General features: G+C 36.7%; 1 protein-coding gene across 4 annotated transcripts in view; it reads right to left on the bottom strand.

The window, feature by feature from the left end:
• NAXD (NAD(P)HX dehydratase) overlaps window positions 1-12,411 on the bottom strand; it is a 49,997-nt gene that overhangs the window by 32,720 nt on the left and 4,866 nt on the right. For all 4 annotated transcript variants that reach the window (XM_054162868.1, XM_054162866.1, XM_054162867.1 and 1 more), the window contains 3 exons: window positions 9,949-10,099; window positions 8,625-8,670; window positions 6,864-6,952 (listed from right to left, as the gene is read on the bottom strand). In XM_054162868.1, the coding sequence (XP_054018843.1) occupies window positions 6,864-6,952; window positions 8,625-8,670; window positions 9,949-10,099 (286 nt within the window). The remainder of the gene's footprint in view (window positions 1-6,863; window positions 6,953-8,624; window positions 8,671-9,948; window positions 10,100-12,411) is intronic.

Below are 12,411 nucleotides of genomic sequence, written 5' to 3' on the forward strand. Positions count from 1 at the left end.
AAAAGAGCAAGAGACAGGACATAATGCGTAGCTCTAGAATTTAAGTAGTTATCTCAGAGAGCTAATTATTAACTATTGTGGTAAACCTTGGGTGAGGTTGTTACTGGAAACTGGGTAAATAAGATGGAGAGATTATTCTGGAATGGTTAGGTCAAAGACATTAAAAGCAAAACCAATAGTGAAAAAAACAATATTCAGATCATAAAACTAAACTAATTCTATATTCCAAGAGGCAAACCAGTTGTATGAATTTGGCTGGGTGCAATTAGAGATAAAAAAGGAGATTTATTTAGTAAATTAAGAGTCATATAGTAAAATGCACACAAACCCCCTCCCCAACAAGTTTAGAAAACAAAATGGTCATTTTCACCTACCAGGCTGCTGAAAGATCTTTCAAGACTTTTTAATCTGTAAATGCTGGGGAGATAGTACTTATTTTCTTGGTACCATTGATTAAATGAGAGGGAAGAAAATGAAAGAAAAATCAAGACTGTAGTAAGAGAGGGATTGACTACTATTCAAATCAAGTGTTCCTTTTCAGGCACTGAGTAAGTTAATTTAGATACCAGAAGCAAACCTAGTAGGCTTCATCTGAGTATTAACAACACAGCAAGAACAGCAATCCATCATCCAGGAGAAGCACTGGTACCACAAGTTCATAGCAAGAGACTGCTCTTAACATGGAGGTACCACAATCTTTACTTCCTCCACAATCTACCTTCAAAGCAGCAACATTGTGAATGACCTATTGAGGTATGCATTAGGAAAAGTGCTGCATTTACTGTGTCATAGTTTTTATGTCATAATAATGACAAACTCCACAATGTTTTCCACACCAGACTCTCACTTAGGTATCAGATGTTCTCTTTCACCAGAAATTGGACTGTCAGCACACTATAAGCATCAGAGCCAACAACGACCTCTTTAATAATGAACCTTAACACATTATACAAATGGGGTCACTTTTCTTACACAGAGCAGAGCTTCTCACAGCCTGTTAGAAAGAGCCCAAAGGAGCAGCTATTGCTTGACTCTATTTTCTGAGCTTTCTCATGGACATGACAACAGCACTCAAGGTTCACCTTCTCTGGCCTTATAAAGACATCAGAGGTATCACCACAATCATTTTACAACATGCATTTAGATATAACCAAGTATTTAAAGCAGCTGCAGTATGTTTTGATCTCAGTCTCATTACCAATGTGTGTTATGGTAATCGCCCCAAAAAGTACAATGATAACCAAATGTCTTGACCTCATATTTTCAGAGTTCATGGAATTGGTCTTGACCTATTACTACTTCCTGTGAACTGACCTGATAAGTACAATCTGTCAAATAAATGGACTGCAATCAACCAAAACCTGTGACATAATGAAGTTGACAATGTAATTTCCCTGGGAAAGAAACAGACTGATAATGTTCCTAGGAAAACCAATGCACTTTTTTTTTGGTTAATGTTAAAACAAACTGTCAAGCTTTTACCACAGCAGTATCTCTAGCTTACATTCATCTCTTAAGGCACAGATGAGGGTTGAATCAACACCCAGAAGGATACAGTACTTCAGATCAGGTGTGGACATGAGAAAACAAGACAAGTCTCAGTCTAAACTTCACTGACTGTCAGCTGAAAAAAAAAGACCCTAAAATATCATCATCATCACAACAACAGCAATAATAATGCAAAAGCAAATCCAAAGCATGCCTGCCTTAACTTAAACCCAAGAAAAATTAAATGCAGAAGAAATCTAATCCTGTGTCAAAACCCAACAGTATGGCAAGTTCAGACAGATGCATTTGGCCAGTATCTAAGTGGAGCAAAACTATCCTCCTTTTTTTGACATATGAAGAAAGCAGCAAGAACATCGGCAGTCCACACACCAATGCTAAAAATCTCTGGCCACTTCTCTTATTGAGGAGGTGGCAAAACCTCTGTTAGTATTAGCTGAGATAAGCATGTCTGCTACAACAGCAAGGAAAGGCCCTGTAATACAGGGTGAATACAACTCCTGTCTTTTATTTACCCCGCAGCATACAGCAAAGAAGCAGCAACTTTTTGCCGAGAAAGCTGGACACAGGAAACAGGTCCAAAAGGAAGTTTTGGCTATGGCACTGCACAACATGATTAGAGACAGTTTAAATGCACATACAAACTGAACTTCATCTCTCTGTAAACTGTTACAGGATTAAAAAAAATCAAAAATCAAAACACACAAAAATTTCCAATGTTTTTCCCAGCTAGGCTGCTGTCTGAATGACATTTGGGAAGAATATTACAAAGTTTATGCCTGCATCTTCTCTGCAGGTATAATAGGGATCCAGCAGCCAAATCACTTGGGAGGCATCTTTCTGGTAATTGGAGCAACTTGTGCTTTTCCTTGACTTTCCCTGGCAGCTGATTCAAAAGAGGTTAGTCCCTCATTACACAGAAGTGTTTGATAGCTGCCCTTACTAAATACAACTAAAATGTATCAGCTTCCTCCCACAAAGGACTACTATTTGTGCATCTCTACACATCACAAGTTAGAAATGGTCAAAAATCTTAAGACTGTTCCTGTGCATTATTTAAGAGACCAAGCACTAGTTAAAAGTGCTCAAATACCTTATATAAGGAGCTTGCTGTCCATGATTCATTTTCATGATTTTTTCAAATCATCAAACCAGAGAAAATGCAATAAAACCAGTAAAATATGTTCCATTAACCCTGAACTAAGCTAAGCTTCTTCATTAGACTGGACATTAGGGAAGTTTTTTTCACAGAAAGAGTGGTGAGGCACTAGAATGGGCTGCCCAGGGAGGTGTTTTGAGTTGCCAGCCCTGGATGTTTTAAGGGTCGTTTGGATGTGGTGCTTGGGAATATGGTTTAAGGGTGAACCTTGCAGAGTAGGGCTATCAGTTGGACTCTGTGATCCTGAGGTTCTTTTCCAACCTGAATGAATGTTTCTGCGAAAATTAATGGTAACTAGCCTCAACACACAGGTCTGCCTCAGTTTTCTCCCTAATTATTTTTATCCCAAACCAAAAAGAAAAATATTTTTCAAAATCCAACCCAAAACTTGAACTCTGCAATGAACTATAAGACTTTCAGTAATTCTAGCAATCCTTCCTAGTCTATACAGACTCATAAATACAATCATCTGGGAGGAAAGTATTTGTTCTGAATTCATACCTAGTTCAAGGATGAGTTTTTTGAGATATTGGAGTGACATCTTCAAAAGACACACAAAATTAGTGGTTTGACATATGATTCTATTTCTCTGATAAAATTCTCAAGATGGAGGAGTATATTAACTGTTGACTCTACAAATTCTCTGACAATCAGGTTATAATTGGCTTGCTCAATAGTATCTCCATGTTTCCTAGCCTACAGAGACAGAAAAGTTCTGTAAGATTGCAAAAGGGGACTCTAAACCAGTAGACTTATTCTCTCTTCTTTTAAAATATAACCAGCTGGGTTTATGTATCTCATTTAATTCTGTGATCACTCACCTATTAAGACCAGACAAACTTCCTCCACACAAGTATTCTCAAGAAGTCAATTCAACCTGACCTGTGCCAGGGAATTAACATGAAGATGTAAAAAAAAAAACCAAGATCTGCTCTCTAGAATGTTAACAAGGATGTGCACATTTGCAGCAGAAATCCACACAGATTTGTGTGTAGTGTAGAGCAGGAGCATGTTAGCTGAGAAAACAGAAAAATGTAGCACAAAATGAGGGTAGTGGTGACAAGAGCAAGGCAGCTGTGACCAAGACTCTGTATGCACCACTATTCAAAAGACTCTGACTTTCGCAATATACATTTTTCACTTCTCCACAGGAAAGCAAAAAGTCAGCCAGCAAAAATAGTGAACTGGTTAGCTGCCGGTTTCTAATTATTAATTTCATTAATACCAAGGCATTTTGGAAAGGGCCACCACACATTGAACAGAATCCCTGAATAGTATCATTGGTAACAGTGGCAATTCATGGCGATGATACCATTATTCAGCTTAGGTGGTCAGGAAGCACAAAGCCAGGTGTGGGAAGTTTCATCTTTCCAGATCCCAGGCTGCCACATGCACTCAACTCTTTCACCTTCACGCTTAGGAATAGGGAATGAAGCCACAAGACAAAAACCACAGGGAAAGTTGCATTAGGAGTGTATCCAGCATGGCTTGTTACACTAAAAAGAAACCCAAAATGGCATGGAGCTAGGGCCACATGGAATTGCCCTGGCAATCCTGCAAGATGGATGCCTGTTTTCATAACCCTCATTCTACAATCCTACTCAAGCTTTCTCACATAACATTCCTTGCATCCTCAACGCAACAGACATTTGTCAAGGACCTGAAACACAACCTTTGCTAGTCATGACTTCAAAGATCCTTAACAGCAGCTCTAACAAGCTAGAAGAGCCCTTGCATTCAGGGGGCAGCAGCTAAAAAAGCACACGTTCTTTCCTTGTGGTGATCTCCTATGAGGTGAAGGCAGTAGGGAAAGGTATTGGCAACCAAATCACAGAGGAGGTGATAAAATGTCAGATTCCTGGCAGTACAAAATGGCAGCTGAACCCTGGCAAAGTGCCAAGTTGTTCAAACAGTGAATTGAGGAGTACACTGGGCCATAATTATGATTAGCATAATAAGAGAGTGGTACAACAGCTACCTAGTTACTCTGAAGGGTCATGGAGAAATCATAACAAAGCAAAGTTTTAAGGAGAGACACAAAAGAAAACAATGACGTAGCTGCTGGGTGGGTTTTACCCGGAGGTTCTTCCATGCGTGAAGTGCGGCCAGGGAGAAAGTACAAAGACTGTTTAAGAGACCAGGCTCTGAATCAAGAGCAGTCGGCCGTGCCTGCAGAACTCAAATGGCTTCGCAACATATAAAAGATCATATGAAGAGTGTGACACTACGACAAAGGGCCTGACGAGAAAAATAGGCTGTTTGTGTAAATTTGAATAAAACCTGGGCTCAATAGAGTCAGTCAGGATTTTTTCCATTCTAATCGAAAAGACTGTTTTCTCTTTTCCTCAAATGAAGCAGAAGAGATAAAAAGATGAGAAAAAAATTAACAAACAAAATCTGAACATTCTGATATTTGCCCTTTTTTTCCCTTCATTTTGAATGCCATATAAACAATATTTACAGATCTGTTGCTTCATGCAATTTGCCAGCTGCTTGGGTCAAATTAATCAGAGATGTAATAAAAGTATTAAACATTGAGTTTCAAACTGAAGGCTATATGGATATGCAAATGTTTAGAATCACTGTACTTTGTACTTCTAGAGGAATTTATAAACAGAGATGAAGTTAAACATCCTAAGTTCTCTTTGTGAGAAGGAAAAATCAGGGTTTTCATGGAGATCTCAACTCCACAGAAGACACTACAAATCTGTGTATATAAAAAAATACCCTTATTTAGTAGGCATAATCTGGTCCTCCATGCACTTAAATTTTACTGTTTACGTGCAGTCTCTTTTTTTTTCCCCCCTCTGTGCAGCTTCTGTGTCCCCTATTAAACTATTCCATTACCACTGACATCAAGAACCCTGTGTAGACGAAAAATGCTTTTCCCCACCCCAGGTCAACAACTCCTTCCCATAGGAGACAGATATCCACTGGATCCCAATTGAAGTTAGAAGTTAGTACTGCCATTAAGATTCTCCATCTCATTTGTTATCATATGATTAACAGACAGAACATCAACTGAAGATGTACTTTTTGCATTTTAGAGGCTAAAACCCCTACCCTTGTATCTTCCACTTCCTTTCAAACATCACATTTTCCCTGTCTAAAATCCACAAATTCATATTTCCTCTATATTTGAAAAAAACCCAACAAAACACAACCCTTGGTGTCTAACTGACTTCTTTCTGACCACCTCTCTCTACACCAACAAGAATGAAACCCACCTTTACAATGTTATAAATTTATGGCTTCCAACTGCTGGTGTCCCCATAATGGAGATCATATTCTTCCTCTCAGACACCAAAGTATTTCTACTGTCATAAATCCTAACAGCAGTATCTGACAAACACTGTTCTGGATTATGCTTTTTCTAACTTAATCACAGCTTTGCTACGTATACCAACAGACTGACACACAAGCTAAGCTCAGGGATGAATACCTAAGGCACACATCTTAATCCTCATTTGCACTGTCCATAGTAAACCATCGTAACACTGAAACAATTTATCCTGCAGAAGTTCACCAATCAGTTGTGTATTTCATAACACAAACTCAGGGAAGCATACACCAATTTTACCAATTAGGACCGATGCTTATTAAACGTTTCATCTTCCTGTTAATGAACTTTGGATTTTAGAGCATCTGCTGATTCCTAGGAATCTAATGCAATATACTTATGAACACAAACGAGAATCAGCATCGGTCTTGCCCAGTAATTTTGTTTAAATACATAGTTGGAGAGGGGAAAAAAAAAAAAGGCAGACTACTATTAAATACTTCTAGGACTGAAGAAGCAATAGGAAATACTCTATTAATAGCCTTTCAAATGCAGATTCTAAAATGCTGACCTGCAGTGATTCTTCGTTCTGGGTTTTACTCCTGTTAAATGCAATACAATCACAGAACACATGTCAGCAAGTAGCAGAAAGCAGTATCTTTGCTTTTAAAAAATTTGTGCTTGGATAGTAATGAAAAAATAAATCACAGTGGTCCTATATTAAATACCTAGCTGCCTGCAATGAAAGGACAAACCCTGGAGTTTTTGTAAACTCCACTTCGCCCATCCTGTAACTTGGAAAAATTAAACAACAAAAAGATCCCAAAACACAAAAATGCAAACTAATAACTGTCAGACTGAAATGTTCAAAGTAGCAATACTGACTTGCTCATTTAAATGAAAATGTAAGTCACTTACAGAACTGGATGAACAATCAGCTCTGGACTATATGATTTGATTACTGTTGCTGCATCTTTGGTACAAAACACATGGGATAAATCTGCACCCTAAAAAACAAAATTTGCAAACAGAATTATCAAATTATTAAGAATAACCTTTATGATTCCAAAGTTTACTCGGTGAATAATTCACCTGAAGTCTTACTTCTCAGTAGTCAAAGCAAACTGTTATTATTTTTCATATTTTGGCATTGACTATCATGCAATGTTTCAGAGACTTTTTTTGGAACTAGCTTCCCATATATTTCTTTTCTGTTCTCACCGATGACTGAAAACACAGATCTTGAACTCTACTCACTTGAGAAATGTTTCTCATTTGCAGATTAGCTAACACTAAAATATCATACATACAATAATAAAGGCAAAAGAATACAGCTGAACAGGAGACAATCTGTGTTAGAAAGAAAAAATACTACTGTACTATACTTGCAAAATATAGCTATAGCAATCTATGAGTACATTTCCAGCCCGACCATTTCTCGCTCAGTGGGCCAAACCTGTACCAGATAACGGCCAGGACAACTTCAACACCACCACTTAAGTTAAACAACCATTAAAGCTGAGGAGTTTAGCCTCAAGCTTCTGTTATCAACTCAAAAAATCAGATATACACATAAAAATCATGTAAGTAGTGACCAGAAAGCCTGATCCTGTGTCCCACATATTGAAATTTCCCAAAGTTAAGAATGTGTCTCCTCTGCTTTACTACTATGCATCGCTTAGTAGCTTGAAACGTTACATGTAGATATTTGATTCTATGACTCATATCCAGATCTAATCATCTGAGACCAAATGACTTCAATAGGTGACCTCTGAGTATACTACTGTACTTGCACATCGGGAACAGAAAGCTGAGTGGCCTTTAAATCTTATGTAAGATCATTAAATAATACAATTTTTAAATCTCTGATGGTCTGCATCAGGGGTTGGGAGGTTGGTCACAGAAATACCTAGATTGGTTACTACCTATGGAAACAAATCTTCCAAAAGAAAAACCACACACAATGAATGGAAATACAGACACAGTATAGAGTACTGAAAAGTATATGGAAACCAGTCATGCACACATGATACACTTTAATAACCACCACTGTATTTGTATTATCTGCAGTAAATATTTTTGTGTCATATTAACTGGCTAAAAATAAGCTCAGAAAATACTTTTGCTATAGATCATGATGGAAATAAAAAGCATTATTAAAAATGACATGAAATTAAACCACTGATTTTTAGATTTACAGCATGTAAGAATTTTACTAGCCTGAAGTTCTAAGTGTTGAAAGAAAGTTACTTCATTCAAGACACTTATCAGGTCCAGAAAAAAAATAATCTGAAGAACTGACTGCAGCACTGTAAAATACAATTTTAAACATTAATCTGAAGTTATTTTATTGTTCAATTTTGGAGAAAATATGTCATCAAGTTTTGAAATGCCTTATCCAATTCTCTAATAAAAACAGTTCCCCCCTCTGAAATTTTCAGTTTTTGACATGTCTAACTTTACCTTATACAGAGAAAGTATTTACATAAACCATAGCAGATGACATGTATCGACAAAGCATTTCTACAAATCCAGGACTGAAGATTTTCTTTGTTAAATAGAAGACCTTTCAGAACTCAAATTTCATATGCAGCACAGAACAAATGCTTTTAAAAAATGGCAAACAGCCAACAGAAATGATGAAAAGTTCATTCTGAATTCGTATAGAAGAACACATACCACTTTAAGAGCTGTAATTGCAGCAAAATATGGTGCTCCAGTGTATCTAGAATGAAATGAAATTTAGGTTAGGAAACTAAATCATGATATTAGATAATCTGGAAATCAGCCTACCATAATGAAGTCCCAAATTCCAGAGCAAATTTTTAAAAAAGCTTTCTCTTTTGTTTGCTGTGGAATAGAGATAAAAATCTTCCTATACTGAAGCCAGTCTCAAGCCTTGCTTTGATTTCAGCAGTGCAGGATTTCACCTTTGCCACCTGATCCTTTCATTAAAAAAAAATTATAAAGATCATGCCTTAAAACTCTTCTCAGACAACCAACTTAAAAGTTTCAAGACAAACCAAACAAGAATTGAGCATTGTTGTCAAGCCAAATACGGGACCCATGACCTGAATCAATCCCATCTGGTTTTTGATGCTTCACCAAAATGCCTAAAACCTGTGATTCCAGTTGCCCTAAATTCTCTTTATGAGCAATATGGACAGAATGGCCCTCCAGAGATGCCCATTTCTGCCAAGAGGTAAGAATCTAAGCTCTTTAGACCTACAGGAAACCTTAATCTTGGCTAAACACCATGGCTATATAAGACAGCACCTTTCTTGCTCTTTTTAGAGTGTTTATTAATGGCAGATGTCCAACAGCCAATCTTTTTTACAGGAGCAAGATGCTGTTTCTATTTCAAAAGAGATGAAAAACAGGAAGGTCTAGTGGTTCCAAGTATTGTACAGATTACTGAACATGACCAAGAAAATAACAGAGCCTGTTTTACTTATAGGTGAATACAGAAATTAACTGATATACACTTTTTCCCTTGAAACGTGCTATTTCTATTATTCCAGAACATAAAACCATGTACTGGCAGAATCTAGAAAACACCACAATTTGTAAAAATAAAAAGCACACAGTAAGTAAATATTCTATTCCTGATTTTAGAGACCTAGTTCCCAAGCTACCAAAATATAAAGACCATTGGATGTGCCACTGTCTTTCTCTATTTCACTTATTTTTTAATTCCATAATGTAATGGGAAGAGACTAACATTGAATTGGAAGATTTTGATGGATGAATAAATACCAGGAAAGGTAGACACAGACACACAAAGCATTCTAAGTTTCAACCACATTCCCTACCAAAATTTTGCAACACAACTGCAGGGAAATACGTTCTTCAGTAAGTATGCATGGTCATGATGATGGACTAGTAAATCTCTCTGGAACGCACTCATGTTTTAAATGTAAGGTGAGTTTCAACTTCTGCTACAAGTACTTAAGACATCCTCAAACTCTCTCAGAAACAAAAATCAAACTTCTGTTTAACTTACTCTTGACATCCTCCAACAATGCCTATACGTCCATCTTGACCTTTATGTCTTTTCCCTGTTAGAGGAGGGATAACATTGCGCACCAGTTGAAAAATATTCTCCATATCCTTTAGAGAATGTGTTCTGTGCAGTGAAAAAGATCTTTCTATAACTGAAAAGAAGAAAATAAGCATTAAAGTATGTTCTTTCTTAAACTACACTCAGCATTTCATTTAAGCACTCATAAACACCAATAAAATTACTCATATACAAAGTGACATACTTCTAAAAACCAAATGCTTCAGCACCTAAAGGCCTTTAAAATAGTAACTAGGGAAGGTGATAATTTTAAAAGTAGAGTCTGATGCAGATAATATTCCCACTGACTGCTCACAATACTAATTTAGGGCTCAGGTACAATAAAAAGCAACAGCTTAGTATAGCTATATGAACATTTTGTAACTAGAAATATCTTCTTAGTGCAGCCTGAAATCACTCCCATAATTAAGCGCAACTGAAAGAGGAGCACTTGGCATACACTTCAGACACAGAGAAAGCACAGAGCAACTAAACCCACATTTGAAATGTACACTGTTTCATTTTTCACTTCTTAAAGACTTCCACCTTTAAGCAGAATTAGGGCCTATCTCACTACTTTTTTATTTTGGCAGGCTGTTACAAACCATGAAAGTCTTTCTGCAAAACTAATCCCGTGCACTAGGTGCAAACTTTACAAATACCACACAAAGATAATTTTAAGCTATAACACAACTATAGATCTCTGATGCAAAGCTACGTCAAGCTACATATTAAAACATCTGCACTCTAAAAAGGCTACATATTCAATGTGCTATTTCAAAAGGCTACAAAGACTTAGAAGGAAAAAAGTATTTCTGTAACTGCCATGAAAGAATTCAAGCATTTACCTAACACAGGACAAATTTGAAGGTCAGTACTTCTATCAACAATGCATTAAATATAAATTGCAGCAAATACACTAAAAGATTATGTTCTTGTATTTCAGCAAAATTCCTCATTAAGGCTCAATTCTGTTATTTGAACACTAGTCTTTTTTTCAGATCTTCAAGAAAGGCTTCAAGGAAACTGTGATACAGTAATACAATAATCATGTGAAAAATAACTCTCTTATTTTCAGCTGTATAAAAGTTAGCAATCCCAACTCCAAAATCTAGAGGACAAAACAATGGCCATAAGAATAGGGGACAATGCAATAAACAAGAAAACTCTGCATTTATGTGCAATCAACATAAAGCATCTTTTTTTCCCTTCAGTCTTCTTGAATATAAACCTAAACCAGACATACTAATCCTCAGTAATAAAATGGTTTAGTATTCAGTGATTATAAATACTCCTGGCTGATCTTTTGCTTTTGAAATCCTTCTGTAATACAGGCTTCCTATTTCTACTGAGGGGAAAAAAACCCCACAAAACGCACACAAAAAACAACCAAACAAAACCCACCACAAGAAATGAAAAATAAAAAACCACCCTGTTTTGGATTATGGCCAAAATAGTGTTGCAGTGACCCAGAGGCAAACAAAATTCTCATCTCCTCTGCAAATAGGGTGGATTATTTTCTTTAAATCACAGTTCACGCACTCAGTGGTTTTTAACCATACAAGAAATAGATGTATCATATAGCTTATAACCTTCAAAGTACAATATTAAGAAGGTTGTCAGTTTCTTTGTTGCTGTTTTTTGTTTGTATGTAAATATAAAGTGATTGCATAATAAATGGAGAGAAGGCAGAGAATTATGCAAAAAATTATTCTTAACAGAGCCCCACTTACCTAGAGACTAAGGCATACTTAGTAATAATCAATTGAGAACTTAATTCCTTAAAAGATGTGCTGCCTGAAGAATTATATTCACATTTTATTATAAACACTGTTACACCTTCACCAAGTGAAAGGTTAGAATCTCAAATTGCTCTTGCTACAGTTAAATATATATACATAATGCATTTTTGCACAGCGTAGTATGACCATGTACCTACAGGACGAAATCCAGCAAGAAAAATCAAACTTTAGTTTCAAGACTTTACAGATGGCTGTTTACAGCAAAATCCCTTTCAGAAGTAATGCTAAGGCCTTGTAGGTACCATCACCCCTCTTCCCCCGAGTCTAAAGCACTTCTTGTTTCCTTTAAATTGAAAACTACATTTAAAACGTGGAATCCATACATCTGGTGTAACTTACACGCAAAAGTCTGCTATTACTAAATACTACAGACCAACTATCCAGTCAAGAAAAAACACAACCAAGTAAACTAGCCTAAACTCACAGCAAACCTTACTCAAATCCCCCCCATATTCTACAGGGAAACAGTACGCAAGATAGAACTGAAAGGGCTCACAAATCCTCTGTGGAATAACAGAACACCCTTCAGGATCTGGCATGCTGAATATTCAACACGGAGGCTAGGTACTGTGTTTTGGTGTTTGGTTGGGTTTGTTTTGTTGTT

Source organism: Dryobates pubescens, chromosome 7 (assembly GCF_014839835.1).
Source record: "Dryobates pubescens isolate bDryPub1 chromosome 7, bDryPub1.pri, whole genome shotgun sequence".
NCBI classification, from domain to species: Eukaryota; Metazoa; Chordata; class Aves; order Piciformes; family Picidae; genus Dryobates; species Dryobates pubescens.